Below are 27,910 nucleotides of genomic sequence, written 5' to 3'. Positions count from 1 at the left end.
ATGTCCCAGCATCCCTCCCGTGCCTCGCCGTTTCATCATGTGATCGGCAAGGCGGCAGTAAAGGGACGGAGCTACCATGGCCTGTCAATCACACGCAGTGTCCAGGACAACCACTTCTGTGCTGTCAATCCACGCTTCATCGCAGTGGTCACTGAGTGTACAGGGGGCGGAGCCTTCATCATCATTTCTGTCCGTCATGTAAGGCCACGCCCCTTCTGACACAACACAAACATTTTTTATATTTACCTATTTTTATGCTCATTATCAAATATTGCATTTTGATTTCATGCGGAAAATTGAGAGTTCACTTTTTTGTATATTATAAATCAGTGTGTTATTGTTTGGGCAGCACAGAGGCTTAGTGGTTAGCGCTGTTGCCTCATAGTAGGAAGATCGCTGGTTTGAGTCCCGGCTGGGCATTTCTGTGTGGAGTTAGCATGTTCTCCCCATGTTGGTGTGGGTTTCCTCCGGGTGCATGTCCAAACACATGCACAATTATGGAATTGGGTAAGCTAAATTGTCTATAGTGTATGTGTGTATGTCCTGGTTCTCTAGGTTGGGGATTAAGCGTTGGGCTAACAACCCACCTCGTAAAAATGAGATGTAATTAAACACCAATATAATGCAGCTAAATATCAACTTCAACATAAATGCCCTGCGAGTATGTGTGATTGTTTCAAAGTACAGCGTGAGTTTGCGAAGAGATTTTAAGAAGTGTAGTTACTATTTGGTAGTTTGGTGGTTTATTTCAGTAATTTGGCAACCGTTTAACATCATAGAGACATTGGATTAGTCAGTACCAAAGCCAAAACTGAAACTAATCAAAAAACAGAAGATCACAGTCTAAAATTTAATACACCAAAGATACAGTTTTTCTTATTTGCTTTGACCTGGTTAAAGAAACTAGGATCCACTCCATTTTCATCATCACTATCCCAGCAGAGCAGAAGGCATGTCTTGCAAATGTATAAATCCTTTCTCGTTGGTTTGACACATATTCCCCACCATTTTGCAAAACAGTTAACACAGGTGTAGTAAAGCATACACTCAGTGCACCACTTAGCGGGCTTCCACACAGGTTATGCATCTTGATTATATACACTATGAACAGCAGCTACGCTAATTATTCTCTTTATTCTCCATTTCCACCTGGCGATACTCTTCCCGAGGCCCTCAGACTATGCAGAGTCACTGATTCGATCCAAGACCAACGACGAGATGATCCCAAGGTTTCCATAATCCTGGACCAGGCCGTATCCTGAGCAGCTACTGTGGTGGTCATGGAGGAGTGGAGAACATGAGACTGATTCCTGTGACGCTCCAGAGACAGACGAGTCTTCGCTGAGGCCAGCTTCCAGCCTCCGCCGCTGAGACTGCAGCTCTGCACAAGACGTTTGGCCAGCGGAGAAATTAAAATGATCGTGCCCAACTGAGCCTGGTTTCTCTCAAGGTTTTTTTCTTCACTTTCGCCATTAGTGAAGTTTTTCCCTCTCCGCTGTCGCCACTGGCTTGCATGGTTCAGGATCTGTAGAGCTGCGCATCGTTGGATTTGCTCTTCAGTGTTTGGACTCTCAGTAGTGATTATTAAACCACACTGAACTGAGCTAAACTGAACTGAACTTAAACACTACAAACTTAACTACACTGTTCCTATTTACTGTGACCTTTTAGGTGAAGCTGCTTTGACACAATCTACATTGTATAAGCGCTATACAAATAAAGGGGAATTGAATTGAGATGTTATTCAAGCAGTCCAAACTTTGTTGTTTTAGCTATGGTTACCAAACAGAAACTATTAGAAATTATCAAGATTAGTATGAAATCACTGAAGCACCAGTTTGACACTCCATTACACAAATCTTCAATTAGCAATCAGTCTGCAAACCTTATAAAATAAGGTGGCCGGTCTGTGTTGTTCTTTGCCAGCATGGATGGAAGAGGTCAATAGTCTTCTACTCTGATAGATTTGACTGTCTTTTGGTTTCCATGTGTTTTCTCTAATATTTACAGTATTGTATTATTTTTGTCTGTTTTTTAACAGTGTTTCAGTTTTCAGCCACAGTTTGAAAAAAATGTCATGTATTCACAATAAATGTAATCAAAGCGTTTCTTATTCTGGATCTGATTCTTTGCAAAAAGACAAATTTGACAGCTCAAATAGAAAGACATCAAACGGCATGTGCAATAGGCTACAAAGACAAGCAATAGTGCACTGATTCACACTGAATTCTGTATTGTATTGTCCATTGTGTATGCATTGATTTAAAGAGCTCGTATGCTTGTTTGCAAGTTGTGTTGTTTGAGGGTAAAATGAGCTTTTGTTGCATATTTTAAGTGTTTTGACATGTTTAGAGTGCTTTGCAAGCAAAATGCGTCATTTTGACCATGAGTGCCGCTGTTTAGGCCTGTGTGTTAACTGTTGTGAAAATGTGGAGTTTACGGCTGCATCAATGCAATCAAGAAAAACTGTAATGGTCTAAAATATTACATACAATTTTAATGAACATGAAAAATCCAGAGAAACATAAAAAAATATCACATTTAGTCGAAATTTTGTATTTTTTACAATAACTCATTTGAAATTATAAGCATTATATTTCTATTTCTAAATATGTTTGGTGACCAAACTCTTATTTTATTGCATGATAAAATGCATAATGGAAACACCAAGATGTGCATAAATTGGGAAAATCTGATAAGAATAAAATGTGGATAAACCAACCTGATCTCATGAGAAAACGTAAGTATTTTACGTTTGGCAGTTTAGTTGATAATTCATACGAGTTCAGTCGTATGAAATTGTATGATTTTAAAAAGGAGGCGTGGCTCCTAACCCCACCCCTAAACCCAACCGTCATTGGGGGATGAGCAAATCGTATTAAATTGTACGAATTAGATCGTACGAATTCAAATCAAATCACTTTTATCGTCACATCATCTGATTTGATTAGCCACTAAATCAAAAAGTTACGAATTGCCGTCAGATTGTGTTGGATAAACTCTGCTGTAAACCGATTTAGTGAATAAACTCTGCGCATGTGCTTTATCAGTCTGATCTTCTGTGATGTAGTTCCTCTCAGATGCTGATCAGGTATGAATGTGTGTGTGTGAGGTCTTTGCATCAATAATGTTGGATTGCAGCTCTTCATGTTTCCAACTTTGCATCGTTGCAGATCTGAAATGTTGTGCTGATTGTAAAAGGCCTCAGCTCTCCGTCATCACAGTGCTTCAATATTATTCTTCATCTATTATTATTCCCTCCAGAACTGTCTTGAGCAGGCATGTCCAAGCTCGGTCCTGGAGGGCCGGTGTCCTGCAAAGTTTAGTTCCAACTCCAATTAGACACACCTGGGCTAGCTAATCAAGCACTTACTAGGCTTTCTAGAAACATCCTTGCAGGTGTGTTGAGGCAAGTTGGAGCTAAAATCTGCAGGACACCGGCCCTCCAGGACCGAGTTTGGACACCCCTGGTCTTGAGCATCTGTCTGCACTCCCAAAGAGCGTCTCACGCCTCCAAAAGACACCGCGTTCATTGCATTTCGTCTTCGTCTTCTAAGGCGCAACTCATTTATCAGAGACCAAAAAACACCACAGTGGCAAATCCCAACAGACTAAACTCCACCTGTCAGACTGATATCTGCTCCAGTTCATCAGGAACTGATGATTCTGTTATTTTTAACTCATTGGATAAAAAAAACTCTGCTTTATTTGTAAATATTTTCTGTAATATTTCAGTTTTGTGCATAATTTTAGGTGTGTGTGTGTGTGTGTGTGTTTCAGACAGGCCGTGTGAGTCCTCTGCATGCACGTGTGTGTGGTCACAGCGCTCGTGTGCTGGACGTCAAGTGGGATCCATTCAATGACCTGCGCATTGCATCCTGTTCAGAGGACTGTACGGTCAGTTTTCATCCCATTTGCTTCAGAATAGCTGAACAATTCGAAAATAAAAGATTTTTTAAATATTTCTCCTTTGGGGAATCAGATTATGGCTGCACGGTATTGGAAAAAATGATATTTTGTTGATATATATTGCAATATACTGTATCTGTACAATTTCACCAAATGATTCAGTGGCAATATTTGGAAAGAATTTAAAGTCACATCATTATTCAAGGTACAATTCTTGCTATTAGCAAGCCATTAAGTAAGCATTTGCTCTTTTTATGAAGGTAGTTCAGGTATTGGGTAGGATTAGAAATGTAGAATAAGATCATGCAGAATAGGTAGTTTATACAGTGCATCCGGAAAGTATTCACAGCGCTTCACTTTTTCCACATTTGTTTATGTCACAGCTTTATTCCAAAATGGATTCAATTGATTTATTTCCTCAACATTCTACACACAATCCCCCATAATGACAATGTGAAAAAAGAGTTTTTGAAATTGTTGCACATTTATTAACAAAAATCTGATAAATCAGATGTACATCAGTATTGACAGCCTTTGGCGTGAAGCTCTAAATTGAGCTCAGGTACATTCTGTTTCCACTGATCATTCTTGAGATGTTTCAGCAGCTTCATTGGAGTTCACCTGTGGTCAATTCAATTGATTGGACATGATTTGAAAAGGCATACACCTGTCTATGTAAGGGCCCAGGGTTGACAGTGCATGTCAAAGCACAAACCAAGCATGAAGACATCTCTGCTGCTCTGAAAAAGTTCCAATGAGCACAGTGACCTCCATCATCCAGAAGTGGAAGATGTTTGGAACCACCTTCCCACCTGGAGTTTGCCAAAAGGCATCTGAAGGACTCTCAGACCATAAGAAACTAAACTCTCTGCTCTGATGAGACTCAAATTGAACTCTTTGGAGTGAACGCCTGGCGTTGTATCAAGGCACAAGGCTGGGGAAGGTTACAGAAAAATTTCTGCTGCTCTGAATGTTCGAATGAGCACAGCGGCCTCCATCATCTGTAAGTGGAAGATGTTTGGAGCAACCAGGACTCTTCTTAGAGCTGGCCGTCGATCTAAGCTGAGTGATCGGGGGAGAAGGGCCTTAGTCAGGGAGGTGATCAATAACCCCATAGTCACTCTGTCTGAGCTCCAGCATTCTTCTGTGGAGAGAGGAGAACCTTACAGAAGGACAACCATCTGTGCAGCAATCCACCAATCAGGCCTGTATAGTAGAGTGGCCAGACAGAAGACACTTCCCGCCTGGAGTTTGCCAAAAGGCATCTAAAGGACTTTCAGACCATCAGAAACTAAACTCTCTGCTCTGATGAGACTCAAATTGAACTCTTTGGAGTGAACGCCAGGCGTTACGTTTGGAGAAAAGCAGGCAGCGCTCATCACCAGGCTAATACCATCCCTACAGTGAAGCATGGTGGTGGCAGCATCATGCTGTGGGGATGTTTTTCAGCAGCAGGAACTGGAAGACTAGTCAGGATAGAGGGAAAGATGAATGCAGCGATGTACAGAGACATCCTGAATGAAAACCTGCTTCAGAATGCTCTTGACCTCAGACTGGGGCAACGGTTCATCTTCCAGCCGGACAATGACCCAAAGCACACCGTCAAAATATCAATAGAGTGGCGCTGAGTGGCCCAGCCAGAGCCCAGACATAAATCCTATTGAACATCTCTGGAGAGATCTGAAAATGGCTGTCCACTGTCGCTTCCCATCCAACCTGATAGAGCTTGAGAGGTACTGCAAAGAGGAACGGGCGAAAATCCCCAAAGACAGGTGTGCCAAGCTTGTGGCATCATATTCAAAAAGACTTGAGGCTGTAATCGCTGCCAAAGGTGCATCAACAAAGTATTGAGCAAAGGCTGTGAATACTGATCTACATGTGATTTTACAGCTTTTTATTGTTAATAAATTTGCAACAATTTCAAAAACTCTTTTCACATTGTCATTATGGGGGATTGTGTGTAGAATGTTGAGGAAATAAATCAATTTAATCCATTTTGGAATAAGGCTGTGACATAAACAAATGTGGAAAAAGTGAAGCGCTGTCAATACTTTCCTGATGCACTGTAAACTATTGTTGCGATAATGGTAATTTTTGTGTGTGTGTGTGTGTGTGTGTGCGTGCGTGCGTGCGTGCGTGCTTGCGTGCGTGCGTGCGTGCTTGCGTGCGTGCGTGCGTGTGTGCGCAGGTGAAGGTGTGGAACATCCCGCCTAGCGGACTGAAGGCTGATCTGATGTTTCCCAGTAAGGATCTGCTGGCTCATAGTCGCAGAGTTTCCCTCATCGAGTGGCATCCGACCGCCAGAGACCTGCTGCTCAGCTCTGCATACGACTGCAAGGTTTCACATCATCTTATGACCAGATGCTTTCTGGTTTGAGTGCATTCAACAGTCCTTTTCGTTCTTGATAACACAGGCTGGTCGTGTGTTTGTGCGTGCGTGCGTGCGTGCGTGCGTGCGTGCGTGCGTGCGTGCATGCGTGTGTGTGTTGTAGGTGTTAATGTGGCGTTTGGACTCATCAGATGTGCCGGTGATTGTGATTAACACACACTGTGAGCTAGTGTTCTGTTTGAGTTTTAATGCGGATGGGAGTTTGTTGGCCACGGCTTGCAAAGACAAGAAGATCAGAATCATCGAGCCACGGACTGGACGAGTCCTGCAGGTGTGTGTGTGTTTGAGTTATTGCAGCACCTGCCCACCTCTCTGCATCATTTATATTTTTCTCTTTTCACATCAGACATTTGTTCGATGATGAGTGTCCTGCACAATGGACTCACACACAAAATAATATGAATAAATGTCACACTTCACGCTAAAGGATTTTCGTGCTCAGGTAGTGCAATGAAGGGACTAGGAAACAATGCACACTGCGTAGGGAACTTGTCAGTCAGAACACAGTTCATGCACATAGCTCATCTAATTACCTGGATATCTAAATCAGGTGTGTTTAAATAAAAAGACATGTGGAACATGGTTTCTGCTAGAAGGGATACAGCTGCAGCCGAACGTTAATGAGAATTACCTGTTAAATTGTGTTTAATTAACTTCTACGCCCAATCCTACACCCACCCCGCACTATAGACCACTTTGAGGGATGTAAACAATAACAATGATCCTCCTGACGTATTTCCTGTCTTACATTTTAAACTTGCACAGCTTCTGAGAGTCCAAAAAGTTCAACATATTGATGAATAATGTCATGATAGCTGTTATAACATGAAGTTATGATTGAATCGCCTCTTGTTACCCAAAGCAGACCAACAAACTATCAATGGAGTGGCTTCACAACAACTCGGTGAATGTCCGTGAATGGCCCAGCCAGAGCCCAGATCTAAATCCTGTTGAACATCTCTGGAGGGATCTGAAAATGGCTGTTATAACATTAAGTTATGATTGAATGGCCTCTTGTTACAGAGATAGTTGAAAACAAGCAAGAAATGTTCATGGGCAAACGATATCACCTCATTGAAATGGTCTAGCGGTTCCCAAACTGGGGTGCGTGCAGTCTGACCACCACGAGTGCGCGAGAGCACGTTTGCAATGGTGGAAAAATTTGATCTTTTATTATTCTTATGCATTTATCTTGGGTAAACTTCACATGTCATATTTTTGAGACAAAAGAAATTCAATGAGAGAGAGAGAGAGAGAGAAATCACATTACTAATTGTAATTTACAACTGATGCATTATAGCCCTGCCCTTTCACATTAGGCTAAATGACTAATTTTTTTTTTCTCACTTACAATATTCATTAAAATGGACACCTGGTTAGAAACTGGCACTATAAAGAAGTCAAGTGACAATAGGGATGAACCATCTACATCAGCCTCTATGGAGATGTGCAGCGGCCTTGAATATATGGACTCTGAGGATAACGAACGAGGTGAAGAGGCACAGATGGGAACAGAGAAATCCAGCAGAGATGTACTGATGAAGAGAATTAGGCCTACGCTAGAGAGTGAGAAAATGTAAAGTAAGAAACGCAAATATAGCGACAGTTACATTAGTTTTGGGTTTACATGGATTGGAGGTGCACCCCTAATCCAAATCTGGGGTGAGGTTTTAGCTAATAGCAGACTTAAGCTCTCCCAAAGAGCAGAGAATCACCAAGAGGCGACACTCTAGTGCGATTTGGAAAACAGCCACTAGATGGCGTGGCAGCCATTTTGGAATAAAAGTTCCAATAGAACAGGGGCAGGGAACCTATGGCTCGGGAGCCACATGTGGCTCTCCTGCTTTCTCTCTTCAATAATATTTTAAAGTTTAAAAAATTATAACCATCACTAGAAATCTGTTTCCTATTGAAAATCCAATTACACCAATCTACATCTTAAACAAATCTACATCTTAAGAGCAATTCAGTGACCCCGCTGAGGTTTAAGCTATACACCCTCTCTAGTTTTGATTGTATGTTTTGTGACTATGATGTGTGTTTTTCTTTTTTTTTGTTCTTTTCTTTGTCGTTTTCTTTTAGATTGTCTTACGAGCCAATGTTTGATCTTGTTCTGTGTGCGTATATATATATATATATATATATATATATATATATATATATATATATATATATATATATATATATATATATATATATATTACATTTTGTTTTTATTTTTCATTTTACAGCATGTCCACTGTAGTGGACCACAGGACCATTTTAGTTCGAAACGACAAACTCAACAACAAAACTGTACAGGATATGGCTGTGAAGGGATAATAATCCAATATTAATGTAACAAAAACTAAACAAAAGCCATTTTTTCCTTTTGAATTGAAATTCCTGAAACAGTTTTGTCTGAAAGAGCCGAACTCAAAACAAAACAAATAAAAGAAGTGATGTTAATCCAAAACAAATTGAACATAAAAGCGATTTAAAACTGATCGTCATTCTCTAATTGTCTCTAAACTCTAACTCCTAAATCAGAGTCTCCCTCAACTATCTCATAAAGAATCCTCTCTGCTTCAGTTCTGCCTCCTACAACACACAGTCATTAATTACATTAAGATGGTCCTGGTGTCGGTCCACTATAGTGCACATTTAAAAAAGGATGATATTTTGAAACATAAACAAGTTAACAGCTTTGAAAGCTAAATGTATTGTTCCTGACACTTAAATAAACAAATAAATGTAATAATAATAGTAAAAAAAACATTTAAAAAGCTCAATTTGACATGCCTCTCTCCTTCCCATAAAATGTGCTTGTTTGTATGTCAGCCATTTTGAATGCAGTGTAAGAAGTGGTTCCTAGCATGCCAGCCAATCAAATGACATTTCACTAGAAAGCCCAGGATGTCCTCTGAACAGTACAACAGGACGTGACAGAGTAGCTCAAATGAAAACACAATGTCTACTACAGAGGACACAAGTCAATGGGCGGGATCTCAGGAGGATGTAGTCCGGCACTTACAAACAAGACACAGCCACTTACAAGACAAGCCTGTAAGTTTTATTCCAAAGAAAATTGGAGGAACTGCAGGAGAAAAAAAGAGGAGGCACAAAAAAGTTGCACCATCCGTTTCCTGGGTCCACTGCAGCATCCACCAAGAAGCTCTAGCGATGAAAAACACACCAGATGAACTTTTGTCTGTAGTTGATGCTGTAAAACAATTGTCAATTAAACTTTATAAAAGCTCGTCCATTAGATTAACATCTATATATATATATATATATATATATATATATATATATATATATATATATATATATATATATATATATATATATATATATATATATATATATTTATTTATTTATTTTGTATACAAAAAATATGTGTGTTTAGGTATTGTAGTTAAAAACGTGAAGTTTAATTGGAGAAAGGGGTGCTTGACTGATGTCAAATTGTAGAAAGGGACACAGCAAAAAGTTTGGGAACCACTGGTCTATAATCTAAAAACAATAATTATAATGAGATTTATTTATTAAATGACCCATTTAATTGTATTTTATTAACATCTGCCCCAACCATAAAGCTATAGTATACCTCACAGTGATGTAAAAACTGTCATTATTGTTGTAATAATATAAATGATTCTCATTAACTGCTGTCCGCAGCTGTATCCCCTCTAGACTTTACCATGAAACTGGTCAGTGGCGCTCAAGGACCAGGATTGAGAAACACTGATTTATAGTAAAGACTAAAGCTCATGTGTGATGTTGGTCTCCTCCAGGAGTCTCGCTGGGCTTCTCATAAAGTCTCCAGGATCTTATTCCTGTGGGATCTGAAGATGCTTCTGTCCACTGGAAACTCTTGCTGGAACCAGAGGCAGTTTGTGCTGTGGGATCTGGTAACACACACACACATACACACAGACTCGTGTATATAAAAACATGTACAGTTGAGGTCAGAATTATTCACCCTCCTGTATATTTTTTCCTCAATTTCTGTGTAACGGAGAGCAGATTTCTTCAGCACATTTCTAATCATAATAGTTTTAATAACTCATCTCTAATAACTGATTTATTTTCTCTTTGTCATGATGACAGTAAATAATATTAGACTAGATATTCTTCAAGACACTTCTATACAGCTTAAAGTGACATTTAAAGGCATATCTAGGTTAATTAGGGTAAAGTTAGAGTAATTACGCAAGTCATTGTATAACAGTGGTTTGTTCTGGAGACAATCCAAAACTAATATTGCTTAAGGGGGCTAATAATATTGAGCTTATTAAAAACTGCTTTTATTCTAGCTGAAATAAAACAAATAAGACTTTCTCCAGAAGAAAAAATATGATAGGAAATACTGTGAAAATTTCTTGAATCTGTTCAACATCATTTGGGAAATATTTGAAAAAGGATATATATTGCACAGGAGGTCGAATAATTCTGGCTTCAGCTGTATGTGTATATGTTCAGTGGTGTGAAAGAGTGTTTGCGCATTACTGATTTCTTATTTTTTTGCATGTTTGTCTTCAAATAAGATCTTCAAATAAATGTAAATATTAGTCAAAGGTTACACAAGTAAACACATTGTGTTGTTTTGAAAAGAAGATTTTTATTATTGAGGGCAAACAAAATACAAAACCACACAGCCTTGTGTGAAAAAACGCAACAATACGTATTATATTAACGCGTATTATTGTAAAATATGCTGAAATGTTGGGGGGAAAAGTGCATTTTTGAAGATATGTTGTGATATAATTGCTAAGAGTTTTGAAAATGTACAAATTGCTTGTGAAAATCGTGCCAAACCTACATTTAAAGTCAGAATTATTAGCCCCCCTTTTATAATTTGTTTTTCTTTTTTAAATATTTCCCAAATGATGTTTAACAGATTCAGGAAATTTTCACAGTATGTCTGATAATATTTTTTCTTCTGGAGAAAGTCTTATTTGTTTTATTTCAGCTAGAATAAAACCAGTTTTTAATTTTTTTATGAACTATTTTAAGATCAATATTATTAGCCCCTATAAGCTATATATTTTTTCAATAGTCTACAGAACAAACCATCATTATACAATAACTTGTCTAATTACCCTAACCTGCCTAGTTAACCTGATTAACCTAGTTAAGCCTTTAAATGTCACTTTAAGCTGTATAGAAGTGTCTTGAAGAATATCTAGTCTAATATTATTTACTGTCATCATGACAAAGAGAAAATAAATCAGTTATTAGAGATGAGTTATTAAAACTATTATGATTAGAAATGTGCTGAAGAAATCTGCTCTCCGTTAAACAGAAATTGAGGAAAAAATAAACAGGGGGGCGAATAATTCAGGGTTAGGGTTAATAATTCTGACTTCAACTGTATTTTAAAAAACGAGATTGTGTGTGTGTCTGTGTGTTTGTGCGTAGGAGGATCTGTCAGAGCCGCTGCTGGAGGAGGATTTGGATGGAGGTTCGGGGGTCATTTTCCCATTTTATGATGCAGACACACACATGCTGTATCTGGCTGGGAAGGTATATTTGTTATGTTAACCTTTGTGTGCTGTTGGGTCGTTTTCACGCACTCTTGGGTGATTTTTAATCTTAATTTGGCCACAACTTTCTCTGTGTTTCAGCAAATGGGATGATTTTTGGTGACATCTTATTTTGACAGACATTTTGGGGAAGTGCTTTGAAAATTCACTCTGGGCAGATTGACTCTGCTTTGGTTATGTTGGTGGCTGTTTTGCTCCTTTGACTTCCATTATAATCACATGTATTGATTGCAAAGCCATGACAGCATATAATCATGCGTTCTTGATTGCTGCTGGTTTTCCCTGTTGAGAAGAGGGACAATGTGTAATGTTTACTGTTGATCATCAGTTCCAGTGCAATAATAGCTTAGTTTCTGGCTTTTATATGGAGTATAGTGTTGTGAATGAGAGAGACCTTTGCACACTTACCTTGATATGTCTGGAAAAATCTAAATAAGCCCCTCAGCTCTCAGAACACAGTAAGTGTTAGTGGTGTAACAATCCCAAATCTCACAGTTTGGATCACATTATGGTTGTTTAGTCATGGATCGGACCATATTTCGGATCAGCCAAAAAGGGGAAGGGACAAATGTAGAACCTGTAATATTATAAAAAATAAAATGAAGAAATAATCAGCTGAATAAAAAAAATGGACAAATATTCAGTACTGTGAACTGTTACTACTATTGCTAATGACAGTAAATGTAGAAATGTAACATTAGCATTTCTACAACCCATATTTAATTTTAGTCTTTCAATAAATGATTCAGTTATTCACTCATAAAACTTCACTAGATGATCATTTCTGAAGAATTAAGTTGCGGTCACACTGGACTTTTCTCCCCATAGACTTCCATTCACACGCACGCAAATGCGTCACACCGAAAACGCAAACAAGTTTCGTAGCTCGCCGCGTTGCAAAGCTCAAGCTTGGTGAACTCTGACCTGAGAAACCGCATCACTTGACTGCGTGAGACCAATCGAGGATCTAAACATGACCTCTCTGGACAGAAATGTAAAAAATTGAGCAATCGCTCCCTTTTTTAAATGTCTAATCATCTTCTTTAATCCTGCCACTTTTCTCAGCGCCGTACTACAGAATTTCGCGAGCTCAAACTCTAGTGTGACCGCAGCTGATCTCTCCAACCAATCAGTCATCTCTTCACCTCTTTATCCAATCAGAGACATTGCAGATCTCCCAAATCAATCACTCTTCACGAAACACTAGTGTGACCACGGCTTTATTCAGTGCCATATTTTTGATGGCTGGTTGTCGCCACCTATTGGTCAAATAATGCAATTGCTGCCTACAACTTTCATTCTTGAGCGTCAAGTTAAATGCATATGACGGTGATTTTAATCTTTACCATAAACATCAGTGGTTTATCTGTACTATAAACTGTTCTCCCAGTACTTCTGTGTTATTTGACTGTTTGTAACTCAAAAGACTAAAGACTGAGTCTCTTTCTTGATTTTTGTGTTTCTCAAACACAGATTTGAATTCAATAACTTGAAGGATTAATAAACATATGCAAATCACCATCATTTATCATTTATGTTGTGTGGGTGTTGAGATCCCGATCTTTTAATGATTACTACACTGAATGCAATAATGCAGGCTAAACAACAAAGAGAAAACACCTTTAATAACCTAAGAAACCCACCACATCCCCAATAACCCACTTCAACTTCCTCCGTCATCATTATATTTGACAGAAAACCCTAAATGCTTTCATACATGTGATCTGAGTGACAAGAAAGGCGATCTCTGTGCAATCATTAGCCGCATTTCCACTATCGGGCCAGTGCGAGCCAGGGCTTTAATCGGGCCAGGCCGGGCCAATAGCCATGACCTCTCTGGAGGTTGAGAAATGAGGCCGAAATCATGTCGCGTTTCCACTGTCGGGCTAGTTGCACGCAGCGCGTCACGCAAACACCGCCCCCAGAACGTCCCCCGAATCAAACGTCACACAACCCGTCACACAACCCGCCCACTTCAGCGGGAACAAAAAACTCAAATTATAACCACAAACACAACCTGGCATCACTACGAGAGCTGGAAGATGGAGAACACCGAAGCGATTGCTTTTTTACTGTTTGTGGTCTGTTGGTGTAAGGCCAGACAGCGATCCCTGGATAAGGACATTCGAGTTCGGCAGCATTTACTTCCAACACAGATTTTGGCTGCAAGGCTAGCGCGATACCAAAACAAATGTAAGGGAAGAAAGCATCTTGTCTCCTCTTTACCTGACAGGAAAACTCCGCCTTTGTACGTAACCCCGCCCCGAAGCCCCAGTTGGCCCTCCTTGGCCCAAGGTATTCAGCGGGCCGAAAAAGGCCGGACGCTGGCCCCAAGGAAGCCCCGCTTTGGCCCGATTACGCCCCAGAGGTGATAGTGGAAACGCGACTGGCCTTGGCTCGCCCTGGCTCGCTCGCTTTAGGCGCGATAGTGGAGACGCAAATTTAGGATTAATCTAATAGTAAGTAAATGTATTACTCCGCGGGTCACATGTGTTCCGAACCATGGGTTGTGATCCGGACGAATCACGGATCAACCGTGATCTGTTACACCTCTAGTAAGTGTATTTCTGCACACACACACACTATAATCTCCTGTTTTACTCCATATAAAAGACAGAAACTCCTCTGCACAGGCCTATCTAAAGGGTTAATGCTGACAACTGATGATCAACAGTAAAATTCACTCTTGTCAGTTTTATCAAATACACAAACATACCACTGTATTACAAAGAAACTAGGCTAAATTCTGCTCGCAAAAGTGGTTTGATAAAATTTAAAAGCTGATCTTTCAGAATGGTCAGATCGTAGTGTTGGAAAATAAGACCAATATATTTAGCAAGAAGCTAATTGTGCTGTGCAATCTCTCTGTTTGTGTTTTTAGGGTGACGGTAATATCCGATATTACGCTGTCAGTGCGGTGAAGCCCTACGTTCACTTCCTGTCCGAATATCAGTCTTCGTCCCCTCAGAGAGGCTTGGGTAACACGCATTAATGCTGTTTGCACACTCATTCATTCATTTCCCTTTGGCTTAGGGCGTACTCACACTATGCCATCTGAACCGTGCCCACCTCTGTTTTCCGGATGGTTTGAGAAGTGTGAGTGCTCTGAATCAGGCTCAGGCACGGTTCATTTTGGCCAGCCCTGGCCCGGTTGCAAGAGGTGTGCCAGAGCACGGTTCACTTGGGATTTGGCACGGTACGCTTGTAGTGTGAGTGCAAAGCGAGCCAGAGCTCGAAACTGAAGACGAGATGTGACTTTTAAGGGACTGTTTCATATGTGTTTATTAATCATTCTTACTGTTTAATGAACGCAAACTGTCGTAGTTTAGAATCAGAATCAGAAAGAGCTTTATTGCCAGGTATGTTCACACATACGATTGTGCAACAGGATAATAGAGACAGGACAAAAAACAGATAATAAATATATTAAAAAAAAAAATTGAAGTAAGTAGTGAGTGCAAATATACAGATTGACAAGTGTATGTACATGTTTATTACTATATACAACGTTATATGTGCAGCTGTTATGTGCAAATTGGCATGTAAAGTGTGTTGTTAAATAAGTGTATATGTGTATAAAGTGTATAGCAGTAGTGATGTTGGCTCCACAATTATTATCATCAAGTGTTCATGAGATGGATTGCCTGAGGGAAGAAACTGTTTCTGTGTCGGGCTGTTCTGGTGCGCAGTGCTCTGTAGCGTCGACCAGAAGGTAACAGTTCAAAGAGGCAGTGTGCTGGGTGTGAGGGGTCCAGAGTGATTTTGGCAGCCCTTCTGCTCGCTCTGGATAAGTACAGTTCTTGGGGAGTAGAAAGGGTTGTACCAGTGATTTGCTCAGCAGTCCGAACTATTCAACGTAGTCTTTGGAGATTGTTTTAGTAGCTGAGCTAAACCAGACAGTTATTGATGTGCAAACCCCTTTATTAAAGATGCAAACCCCTCACTGCACGACAGCTGCACCTTCAGCAAACCTCCTAATACCTGCAGCACGAGGGCTTTATGATTGTTTGAGCGTCAAAAGTGGCTGATCTGTTCGGTGAAACATTTGACTGCCTGTCGCTGCATATCAAACCACTAAAACAATATAACGATATAAAGAAATCTCCACTGTGCTGAGCGAGAGAGCTTACTGAACAGCGCATCATTGATGACGTAAGCGTGCCCAGGCCCGAATGCCATGTGAGTGTGGGCCGTCGGGGGAGACGGGAGGGAGACAAGCATGCTTCGGCCCAGTTCAAGGCCACTGTACATACGCCCTTAGTCTCTGATTTATCAGAGGTCACCACAGCGGAATGAACCGCTAACTATTCCAACACTGGGAAACCCATACACACTCATTCACACACACACACTCATACACTAGGGCCAATTTAGTTCATCAATTCCCCTATAGCACATGTGTTTGGACTGTGAGGGAAACCGGAGCACTCGGAGGAAACCCACACCAACACGGAGAGAACATGCAAACTCCACATAGGAATGCCAACTGACCCAGCCGGGACTCGAACCAGCGACCTTCTTGCTGTGAGGCCACAGTGCTGTGGCTCATGGACTTTTTACACCACTTGAACTTAGAAAAAATAGGATATACAATAAGAGGATGTGGTTTCCCAGAGATGGGTTGCGGCTGGAAGGGCATCCACTGCGTAAAACGTGCTGGATAAGTTGGTGGTTCATTCCGCTGTGGCGACCCTGGATTAATAAAGGGACTGAGCTGAAAAGAAAATGAATGAATAAGAGGATATGCTGATATGTTTTATCTGACTTGGCAAGCTGTTTTAGATCACATGAAGTAGATGGAGCCTTCAGTTACTTTAGAAGAGTAGAACTTTCCCTCTTTCCTTCTCTTATTCATAATCACACAGATATTTCATAGACCCTAAGTGTATATGTGTGTGATGAGTTTGATGGTGGTCTATTGCATGTTTAATATCGATCATGTTCAATTAAAAACACTTTTAAACAAAACAAAAAACAGGTTTGTTGATGTGAAGGAGTCACCCGTCGTCTGGTGTGTTTAGGTGTAATGCCCAAACGGGGCCTGAACATCAGGGTGTGTGAAGTCTTCAGATTCTACAGGCTGCTGACCGTCAAAGACCTGCTGGAGCCGCTGAGCTTCTGTGTGCCGCGCAAGGTGAGAAAACATTTAGTGATTCAAATGTCATTTTTGGGTGAACTTTCCCTTTAAACACTCATTTGTTTTGAAGTTGACGACTTATAAAAACTTAGTCCTGGGTTTTTAGTTTGTTCCCACAAAAACTGAGGCTACAATTCACACAGGCTCACCAAAACTGGACAATAGAAGATCCATTTCTGCTGCCACATTCGGATGGTCGGGTCAGAATTTGACATCAACAACATGAAAGCATGGATCCATCCTGCCTTGTATCAGCGGTTCAGGCTGGTGGTGGTGGTGTAATAGTGTGGGGGATATTTTCTTGGCACACTTTGGGTCCATTAGTACCAATTGAGCATCGTGTGAACACCACAGCCTACCTGAGTATTGTTGCTGACCATGTCCATCCCTTTATGAGCACAGTGTCTCCATCTTCTGATGGCTACTTTCAGCAGGATAATGCACCATGTCATAAAGCGTGAATCATCTCAGACTGGTTTCCTGAACATGACAACGAGTTCACTGTACTGTAGAGCACCTTTGGGATGTGGTGGAACGGGAGATTGGCATCATGGATGTGCAGCCGACAAATCTGCAGCAACTGTTTGATGCTATCATGTCAATATGGAGCAAAATCTCTGAGGAATATTTCCAGTAGCTTGTTGAATCTACACCACGAAGGATTAAGGCAGTACTGAAGGCAAATAGGGGGGGCCAACCTGGTACTAGTAAAGTGTACCTAATAAAGTGGCCGGTGAGTATGTAGCGCCATGAAAGTCCTTACTGTACTTAACATTTGACTCAAACTTAATGTTTACGGTAAAAATGTCAGAGTAATTTTCCAAAATTTTTGATCGTCATTTTCAAAGAACTTTAATCAAATTTGTTGAATTTAAAACTGATGATGTTCAAGTGCAGAAAATGCTGAAATATTGATTAAAATGTGCATTATTCGTCAGTTCATTGTACAAAAGTTAAATTGAACATTTTCCGTTTAAGAATTTCCTCATTTTTCCGTTGTTTTTGACAATTGAGGACAATTCTTACAATTTCATATGATTGATTTCTAATTTTTATTTAAGCACCATCATAGACCTGTGCTTGTTTTGAAGTACTCTCCAGGCCTTGAATGTATATATCTGAGAAGAAGCGTGGGAACCCTGTGTACACCTTGTCACAGCTTTTGTTCAGTTTCTGTTTTCTAAGTCAGAAATGACATGAAGGCAGCTTGCTGTAATAGAAAGTCAATATAGAGGATTACCCTGACCCCCTTATATATGTGGTAATGTAAAGGAATATGATGTTTTTGTTTCTGGCAGCAATCTGAGGGCTTTCCTGAGGATATCTATCCCATGACAGCAGCCAATGAACCAGCCATGACCGCAAGTGAGTGGCTGACGGGGCAGAATAAAGGTGAGTCAATCTGGACTCTTTATCAGTCCACCTTAAGACAGATATTTGGCTGACAGCCCAAACAGCCAATCACATTTTCTTTTGACAAACCTTGTTGGTTAGGGGTGGGACTACAGAAAGCGTTCAGACCCCCTTCAATTTTTCACTCTTTGTTATTAGATTAGATTAGATTCAACTTTATTGTCATTACACATGTACAAGACAACGAAACACAGTTTGGGTCTGACCAGGAGTGCAATAGCAGCAAGTGCAGGATACAGGTATAAGTTCATTCATTTTTCTTCAGCTTAGTCCCATTATTCATCAGGGGCCAGCACAGCGGAATGAACCGCCAACTTATCCAGCATATGTTTTACACAGCGGATGCCTTTCCAGGTGCAACCCAGTACTGGGAAACACCCATACATTCTCATTCCCAAACACAATTTAGTTAATCAATTCCCCTATAGCGCATGTGTTTGGACTGTGGGGGAAACCGGAGGAAACCCACGCTAACTAAACATGCAAACTCCACACAGAAACGCCAACTGGGCCAGCCAGGACTCGAACCAGCGACCTTCTTGCTGTGAGGCCACAGTGATAACCACTGAGCCACCATGCCGCCCTAGCTACAAGTTATTAAGCGCAATGATAGAGAACTATGGGTGATTTTTCCAGATGGATGTACTATAAACATATACAGGTTTTTTAAATATGGACAGAGATTTACAATAGATGAATATATGTACAGGTTGTTATTAATAAATAGAAGTATGCAGATAGATATGAACATAACTATAAATGTATATGTGCTGTATGATGTTAACGTATCTCATCATCAAAATGAGGTCGACTGTGAGTGATGTCACTTCCCAATACAAACATGCCCAATATAACAGTCCCACTCCTGTCGTTTGATTGACAGGCTTCTGTGTAGACGCTGGAAATTCAAATGTAAAAGGAACTGGGATTGCATTTGAGTTTTGGCAGGTTGCATGCAGGACGCGGAGAAAAAGTAAATGTGGCGATTATTAATATTGCTGTTTAAATATGTCAGGCGCAGGCAGTACACTTTGCTTTTTCATTTGAAATGTGGCAGTCACTGTGCATTCACGAAAGCCTAAATGCAAACAGTAATGCAGGATTTGCAATTGGATTATGTCACAGTTTATGCGTCCACATATTGAATATATTGCATTTGAAAATTGTCCATGAAATCCTTCCATGTACTCAGTTGTGCGGATACATTGTTTTACCTGCATTTTCAAAATGTGTGTGCATCTTGGTGTTTTTATTAAAGAGCCCATATTATACATGAAATAGGGTCATATTTAGGTTGTAAGGGTCTCCAACAACAGTCTAATATGCATGCAAGGTCAAAAAACACTTTGATGGTCTTATAATCTGCATTTATTTTTACCTAATTATCCCAGCGACTCCCATATGAATCGTTCAGCGATTCATTTGTTCCCAAACCCCTCATCAGCGCGAAGCTAATCTGCGCTGATTGGACCGATGACAGCCTGCTTCGATTGGTCGAAACTGACAGCCTTCAGCACGAGACAGAGTGAAATGCCCAGCAGCTAATCAACAATATAAAAGTAGTCACAGTGCACACACGCTTCATAGTGTAAGGCTTTTCACACACACAACCCTCCTCAGAAGAACTGGGGAGATCGACACGAGTCTCCTAGCCCCTAGGCGTCACACACTCTACCTGCTCTTTTTCTCTCACACACACACACACAAACACAAACACACACACATCACGCTCCTCCTCAGAACTAGAGAGATCGACACGAGTCTCCTGTCTCCTAGCTTACGATGGCCATAGCAACGCGAGCTCACAAAAGCCTTTAACATTAAATCCGTAAACAAAGCGGCACGCGTCGCGTTTTTAACGTGGCTTACATGCGATAAGAGAATATAAAGAGTAACCGCGTGTACTGTACCAGGTTAACAAGTAACAAAACACAATAAATACATAATTTGCAAGCTAGAGTAAACGAGGCAACAATTTTAATCGCACTTACTTACACTAGTGAATAAACCTCAACCACTGACTCTTCACAGTTTCATCTTTGGGTAGAGACTGTCAATATTATCCATCTGAGCACAGCGTGACTTCATTCGACCGGCGGCGTCTGTGTGTGTGTGTCTAGTGTTTTTTCTGTGTTAGTGGGCGGGGCCGCAGGTTTCAAATCTCCCTGGTTTGCGCGCGTAACTACTAGCAGGGCTTGTGTTTCGTGGCTGCGTCATCGCGAAACACCTAATGACTCGTTATCAAGACGACTCGTTTGAAGCACTATGAGTCGACTCTTTTATAGATGAATCAATAGTTTTAAACACTGTACACTTACAGATTTAAGCCTTAGCTGGATATTTCACTTCACTTAGAGCTGTGGTACACACTACATGGAAGGGCATTTTCAAAAACCCATAATATGGGCTCTTTTAGCAGTTGTTATACTATGTTCTAGAGCTGCACAATTAATCGAAAAAAGATCGCGATCTCGATTCGACCCCCTAGACAATCTTAATCCAGCATTTGTACATTTCTGCCAATCATATTTTCAAGTTCAGGAGAGAAGCAAAGGCGACCGCACGAGTCTTCATTGTTTCACACACATTGCTCAGTGACATGGACACCTCCAAATGATGTCAAAAGAGTCACATACTGTATTGATAAAGTATAATTCACCTAAAAATGTCATTTCTGTCTTCATAAAATGCTGTATTCGCGGCCGGGAAATCACACGTGACGTGAGCTGCTGACCGTGAGCTGTTACCAGAGAGAGCGCGCGTGCACCCAACTTAATGATAGACGCGTGCGTGTCTATTTTAGTGAACAGAACCTGCATAGGCTGTGAATAACAGGTTATGAAGTTGAAAATAACATTCGGTTTGTGGCACAGAGCGATCGTTTGAGAGCCGCGCGCGAAGTATGAGCAGCACTTAGCAGTGAAAATGAAACCCAAAGTGTGTAAAACATTTATATAATCATATGCAGTCACTGATTCAATCCAAGACCAACGACGAGATGATCCCAAGGTCTCCATATCCTGGACCAGGCCGTATCCTGAGCAGCTACTGTGGTGGTCATGAAGGAGTGGAGAACATGAGACTGATTCCTGTGACGCTCCAGAGACAGAAGAGTCTTCGCTGAGGCCAGCTTTCAGCCTCCGCCACTGAGACTGCAGCTCTGCACAAGACGTTTGGCCAGCGGAGAAATTAAAATGGTCGTGCCCAACTGAGCCTGGTTTCTCTCAAGGTTTTTTTTCTTCACTTTCACCAATTAGTGAAGTTTTTCCCTCTCTGCTGTCGCCACTGGCTTGCATGGTTCAGGATCTGTAGAGCTGCGCATCGTTGGATTTGCTCTTCAGTGTTTGGACTCTCAGTAGTGATTATTAAACCACACTGAACTGAGCTCAACTGAACTGAACTTAAACACTACAAACTGAACTACACTGTTCCTATTTACTGTGACCTTTTATGTGAAGCTGCTTTGACACAATCTACATTGTATAAGCGCTATACAAATAAAGGGGAATTGAATTGAACATCGCATTTTAGAGTTATGATTACGACAAGCATTTGATGTTTTTACTTACATAGCGAACCCACCGTTATGCATGAAAATGAATGTTTTACAGTGTCAGTAGAACTACTCTAGCCTATATAATGTTGACTTTACCAGTGAATTACATGGTCTAATAATGTTGTCAATGACAGATTGCAAGCCTATATCTCAAACAGAATTCAACATCAGAATTATTATAAGTAGAATAGAATTATTTATAGAAACCAGTAGACCTACACATATTATTATTGTTGTTTTACCATATGTTTGAGAAAACTAATTGCAGACTCATATTAAGCAGAATCGTGAGAAAATCCTGATCTTTATTTTAAGCCCAAAAAATCGCGATTCTCATTTTAGCCAGAATCGTGCAGCTCTACTATGTTCCAAAATGTGCATGAAAATAGGTGGATGGAAACACAGCTGGAAATGCAATATATGTAAATGTCCAGTATGACACTGATATGTTATTCATGCACTTGTTAATTTATATATTCATGTGTTATTCGTGTGACTTCCAAACAGAATTACCATTATTTAACTCCCTACCATACAAAACCCCATTATATTAAAGCCTGAAATAAACCTGTTGATCATTTAAAGCAGAATTGCCCAAACTAGGGCCCGCGCACCAAAGTTGGCCTGTGGTAACCTTTGATTTGGCCCACCAACCAATAAGAGAAGAGATCAGAGAATCAGAGAATCCCGTGTTGTGGTTATTTTCTTTAAAGAGGCTTTCTCTGTGGTAAAGACTAATTCTTACCCAAAATGTCTTTTAAAGTTTTATTCTTGGCAAAGAAGATCACACGATCATACGTCAACATTTCTGCAGAGTCTGACACAGAAAACCAAATGTGCTCTCTTTTTATCTAGTTGTAATGCCCACAGTCATATCACCCTGCAGCCCAAGACTGGTTACTCACTGAAGCTAAGCAGGGCTGAGCCTGATCAATACCTGGATGGGAGACCACATGGGTAAGCTAGGTTGCTGCTGGAAGCGGTGTTAGAGAGGCCAGCAGGAGGCGCTCAACCTGTGGTCTGTGTGAGTCCTAATGCCCCAGTATAGTGAAGAGGACACTATACTGTCAGTGAGTGCCGTCTTTCGGATGAGATGTTAAACTGAAGTTCTGACTCTCTGTGGTTATTAAAAAATCTCATGGCACTTCTTGTAAAGAGCAGGGATGTAACCCCAGTGTCCTGGCCAAAGTCACTTAATTGGCCCTTACGATCATGGCCTCCTAATCATTCCCATCCACTGAATTGGCTCTATCACTGTCTCTCCACTCCACCAATAGCTGGTGTGTGGTGAAACACTGGCGCCATTGTCCTGCGGCTGCCGTCACATCATCCAAGTGGATGCTGCACACTGGTGGTGGTGTGGAGAGACCCCTCTCATGATTATGAAGTGCTTTGGGTGTATGACCATACACGATAAATGCTTTATATAAATACACATTATATTACAAGGTCATCAGTGACATACAGGTTGAATCTCAGTTACATCAATGCTCATACTTCACTTTTGACCATCTATATTTCAGTCTTACCTCCCACCTGAACATATAGCTTGTTAAATCACCATGTACTTATCCAGATCTTGCCTGGTGATAAACGGATGATAAAGTGGTCACGCTTGGTCTAACTTAAACAGTACAGTCATGAGAGATTAAAAGAACAGACCTTTATAATGTATATAAATGAGGATATAAGCTAATATAAGATGAATAAAATGGCGATGCAGTGGTGCAGTGGGTAGCACTGTCGCTTCACAGCAAGAAGGTCGCTGGTTCGAGCCTCGGCTGGGTCAGTTGGTGTTTCTGTGTGGAGTTTGCATGTTCACCCTGTGTTCACGTGGGTTTTTGGTATATATTTGAGCATTATTCTGGTTTCACCTTTGCACGTTAAATGACTTTCGTTGTTAGTTCTGTTGTCAGTCTTTTGCTTACACCCTCACATTGTGAGATTTCCACAATTTTTAAAGAGTTAGATGTTATACCTTATAAGTAATTTTCGTGAAACTGTTACGACATAGTGTGCGCTTTGTCTACGACACGAATTCTATTCCTGTACTCCACTGGAAAACCAAAATGTTCCCACACAGGCAACTTAAGTGTGTCTGGGGGATCTGCTGTCTCAATACTATGTGAAGCAGCCATCCTGCATATACAGTAGTAACCGAGTGTGATCGCTCACTCAAGTCACATGACATGACATGCACTTGTAAAATACTAACTTTACAATATAATATTTAGAACAAAAGCTCATCATAACTAATACAATTGAATCAAATGTGATAAAATAAAGATGTTTAAATTGGTTAAATTAGTTAGAGACAAATGACGTCAACCTCAACAATGGGCAGCAGGGGGCGTGAGAGTACCACGGTACGCCACGAGAGTTTCGCGATACGTATCGTGGTTGGTGTATCACAATATTTCGGTTCGGTTTGTAATATCGTTACACCTCTAAAATATATATATATATATATACACGATTAAAGTATGTTTTAATATATTTTTAAATATTATTAAATTAGGAAGTTACCATGCCAACTTTAATGTAATACAGTTTGATATATTTAGCTTCAGTCCACCACCCTTAATCAAGTTTGGTTTTTGGCCCTTCGTAAAAAAAAGTTTGGGCACCCCTGAATTAAAGTGATGATGATTAGAGCAGTGTTTCCCAACCCTGTTCCTGGAGGCACACCAACAGTACATATTTTGGATGTCTCCGTTATCTGACCCAATAACTTCAGGTGTTGGAGTCTCTTCTGATGTTATGATACGATGATTCAGGTGTGTTTGATTAGGGAGAGGTTGAAAATGTGGACTGTTGGTGTGCCTTCAGGAACAGGGTTGGGAAACACTGGATTAGAGAATGGTGTTTTGTTGCTGTCCGTCCTGTAGGGCCGCTGCTGATGTCTCTGAGACCCAAATCTGAATGGTTTGACGCCTGCCTGACGGAAACAGAGCAAGCAGCCAATCAGAACACAGAACAGCCTCCTCCTGATCTCCTCGCTGACCTGCGGGACTGGACGGAGGACGACACCCAGAGCCAAAACTGGACGTCCTTCAGTATGAGCGGGACAGAAGCCTGTGCACCGGAGACACCGGAGGTATTTTGTGTTTTGCATTATGGGATGTTGATCTCTGCTCTGTCGACTTTTGATGTTGAAAATGTCAGCAAACTAATCTTTTATTGACGTTTTAGTCGTTAACGGTGCCGTGGAGGAGGAAAGGTTACCAATTTTGACAAAAAACTTCCTGACGGAGATGTATGATTTAAACCATTTCAGCACTGTACCGCTCAGCCCAACCCAGGACTCTAACCGAGATAATAACCCAGAGTGGTCAGTGGTATCGAAGGCTGCAGATAAATCCAGCAAAATTAAGGCCACATGATTACCAGCATCAGTGAGGAGATAGATGTCACTCAAAACTCTTAATAGAGCGGGTTCTGCGCTGTGAGCTGACCTAAAGCCAGATTAAAATGGCTCAGTGATACCATTCTGGGATAGAAATCTTTGTAATTGATTAAGTACAATTTTTCTACAATTTTTAAGATGAAGGGTAAGGCGGAAATGGGTCTCAAGTTTTTGAGATCAGGTGGATTTAGTGAGTCCTTCTTGAGCAATCACAGACTATGGGAAACTGTTCACTTACGGATATTTCTCACAGTGTTGGTTTCCATCATGTTTTATGCAATATTCCAGTTTTGCGCATAAACCTAATTTGCATCTTTGAAAGGGAACACAGCTGGTGTCACGGGTCAGAGGTCATGATGTTGTGCATTTGCTGCAGGGGTCTCGGCACCAGCGGGAACAGATTGAAGATCTGCAGGAGAAGCTCAGACAGAGAGATGATAGAATACATGAACTGGAGCTGGAGCTGAAGAACATGCGCAAACACATGAGAGCAACCTTCTGACGGCAGCCAATCACAGCACAGAGGGCTGACCGGAGCTGCCAATCAGAGAAGAGGATTTTAACAATGTTACAATAATGCTGAGAAAGACACAGAGAGAGAGAGAGAGAGAGAGAGAGAGAGAGAGAGCATGTGTGTTTGTTTGTGTACAGTTCATGCTGATTTATACTGTTCTACTAGACTCTTAAAGAGACAGTTCACGCAAAATTAAAACATCTGTCATCGCCCAAATAGAAATCTGATGTATGGCAATATATGCAAATTACTTATATGACATACAAGTTTATATTTGGAGTTCACATATATACAGTGTGTGTTAAAAATGTAATGTTTATTTCAATAATACTGCAAAAATGACTCAACCATTGTAATTATAAATCTGTACACATGTTCAGATATATTAGCTATAATTTCATACATGTGAAATTATGCATACTACTGGCAAATTCTGACTTAAAGTTGACTTTTATTCAACCAGCAGTTTTTTTGTTTGTTTTTTGACTGGAGATGATACAGACTTCCCCTAAAATATAAGACAATGTCCAATTGAAATCATTGTGTTCACAAACATTCCTCAGCTTTTATTTACCTTTTGAACAAAAAGTGGCTTGTCCAAAGTTAAATTAAACCTGTAGACATTTTAGCATGACAACAATCCAAACCACACAGCAAATGTGGTAAAGAAATGGTTAGCAGACAAAAACATTAATGTTTTCCAGTGGCCCAGCCAGAGTCCTGACTTAAATCCAATTAAGAATCTGTGGAGGGAGACCCTCCAACCTGAATGAGTTGGAGCTCATCACTAAGGCAAAAAATACCAGTGGTCACTTTTTTGGGTACACCTTACTAGTACCGGGTTGGACCCCCTTATGCCTTCAGAACTGCCTTAATCCTTCGTGGCATAGATTCAACAAGCTACTGGAAAGATTTTGCTCCATATTGACATGATAGCATCACACTGTTGCTGCAGATTTGTCAGCTGCACATCCATAATGCCAATCTCCTGTTCCACCACATCCCAAAGGTGCTCTATTGGATTGAGCTCTGGTAACTGTGGAGGCCATTTGAGTACAGTGAACTCATTGTCATGTTCAAGAAACCAGTCTGAGATGATTCACGCTTTATGACATGGTGCGTTATCCTGCTGGAAGTAGCCATCAGAAGATGGAGACACTGTGCTCATAAAGGGATGGACATGGTAAGCAACAATACTCAGGTAGGCTGTGGCATTGACACGATGCTCAATTAGTACTAATGGGCCCAAAGTGTGCCAAGAAAATATCCCCCACACCATTACACTACAACTACCAGCCTGAACCTTTGATACAAGGCAGGATGGATCCATGCTTTCATGTTGTTGAGGCCAAATTCTGGTCCGACCATCTGAATGTGGCAGCAGAAATGGAGACTCATCAGACCAGGCAACGTTTCTCCAATCTTCTATTGTCCAGTTTTGGTGAGCCTGTGTGAATTGTAGCCTCAGTTTCCTGTTCTTAGCTGACAGGAGCGGCACCCGGTGTGGTCTTCTGCTGCTGTAGCCCATCCGCGTCAAGGTTGGACGTGTTGTGTGTTCAGAGATGCTCTTCTGCAGACCTCGGTTGTAACGAGTGCTTATTTGAGTTACTATTGCCTTTCTATCAGGTGGAGCCAGTCTGGCCATTCTCCTCTGACCTCTGGCATCAACAAGGCATTTGCGCTCACAGAACTGCCGCTCACTGGATATTTCCTCTTTGTCGGACCATTCTCTGTAAACCCTAGATATGGTTGTGCGTGAAAATCTCAGTAGATCAGCAGTTTCTGAAATACTCAGACCAGCCTGTCTGGCACCAACAACCATGCTACATTCAAAGTCACTTAAATCCCCTTTCTTCCCCATTCTGATGCTCAGTTTGAACTGCAGCAGATCGTCTTGACCATGTCTACATGCCTAAATGCGTCGAGCTGCTGCCATGTGATTGGCTGATCAGAAATTTGTGTTAACGAGCAGTTGGACAGGTGTACCTAATAAAGCGGCCGGTGAGTATATGTATGTATATGGGGAGTGTCTTTATTGCATAATGTGTCTTTTTGCTG

At 40.8% G+C, this 27,910-nt stretch overlaps 1 protein-coding gene across 1 annotated transcript; it reads left to right on the top strand.

Annotated features, from left to right (window-relative positions):
- coro2ab (coronin 2Ab) lies at positions 1–26,055 on the top strand. The gene is made up of 11 exons (XM_056450061.1): positions 1–198; positions 3,781–3,897; positions 6,098–6,247; positions 6,402–6,569; positions 10,075–10,191; positions 11,702–11,806; positions 14,708–14,804; positions 16,848–16,960; positions 18,262–18,355; positions 24,821–25,029; positions 25,715–26,055. Exons 1-11 carry the CDS (start codon positions 1–3, stop codon positions 25,838–25,840), a joined length of 1,494 nt encoding a protein of 497 aa, XP_056306036.1. The 3' UTR covers positions 25,841–26,055.
- The last annotated feature ends 1,855 nt before the right edge of the window (positions 26,056–27,910 follow it).

Source organism: Danio aesculapii, chromosome 23 (genome assembly GCF_903798145.1).
Source record: "Danio aesculapii chromosome 23, fDanAes4.1, whole genome shotgun sequence".
Classification (NCBI taxonomy): Eukaryota; Metazoa; Chordata; class Actinopteri; order Cypriniformes; family Danionidae; genus Danio; species Danio aesculapii.
This window is presented reverse-complemented; position numbering and strand designations above follow the sequence as displayed.

Excerpts from the sequence above, each read along its gene's own strand:
- coro2ab (XM_056450061.1), top strand. The coding sequence starts at position 1 with ATGTCCCAGCATCCCTCCCGTGCCTCGCCGTTTCATCATGTGATCGGC. Across the intron at positions 3,898-6,097 it reads CCTGTTCAGAGGACTGTACG|GTGAAGGTGTGGAACATCCC; the intron begins GTCAGTTTTCAT and ends GTGTGTGCGCAG. Across the intron at positions 25,030-25,714 it reads GTGCACCGGAGACACCGGAG|GGGTCTCGGCACCAGCGGGA; the intron begins GTATTTTGTGTT and ends CATTTGCTGCAG.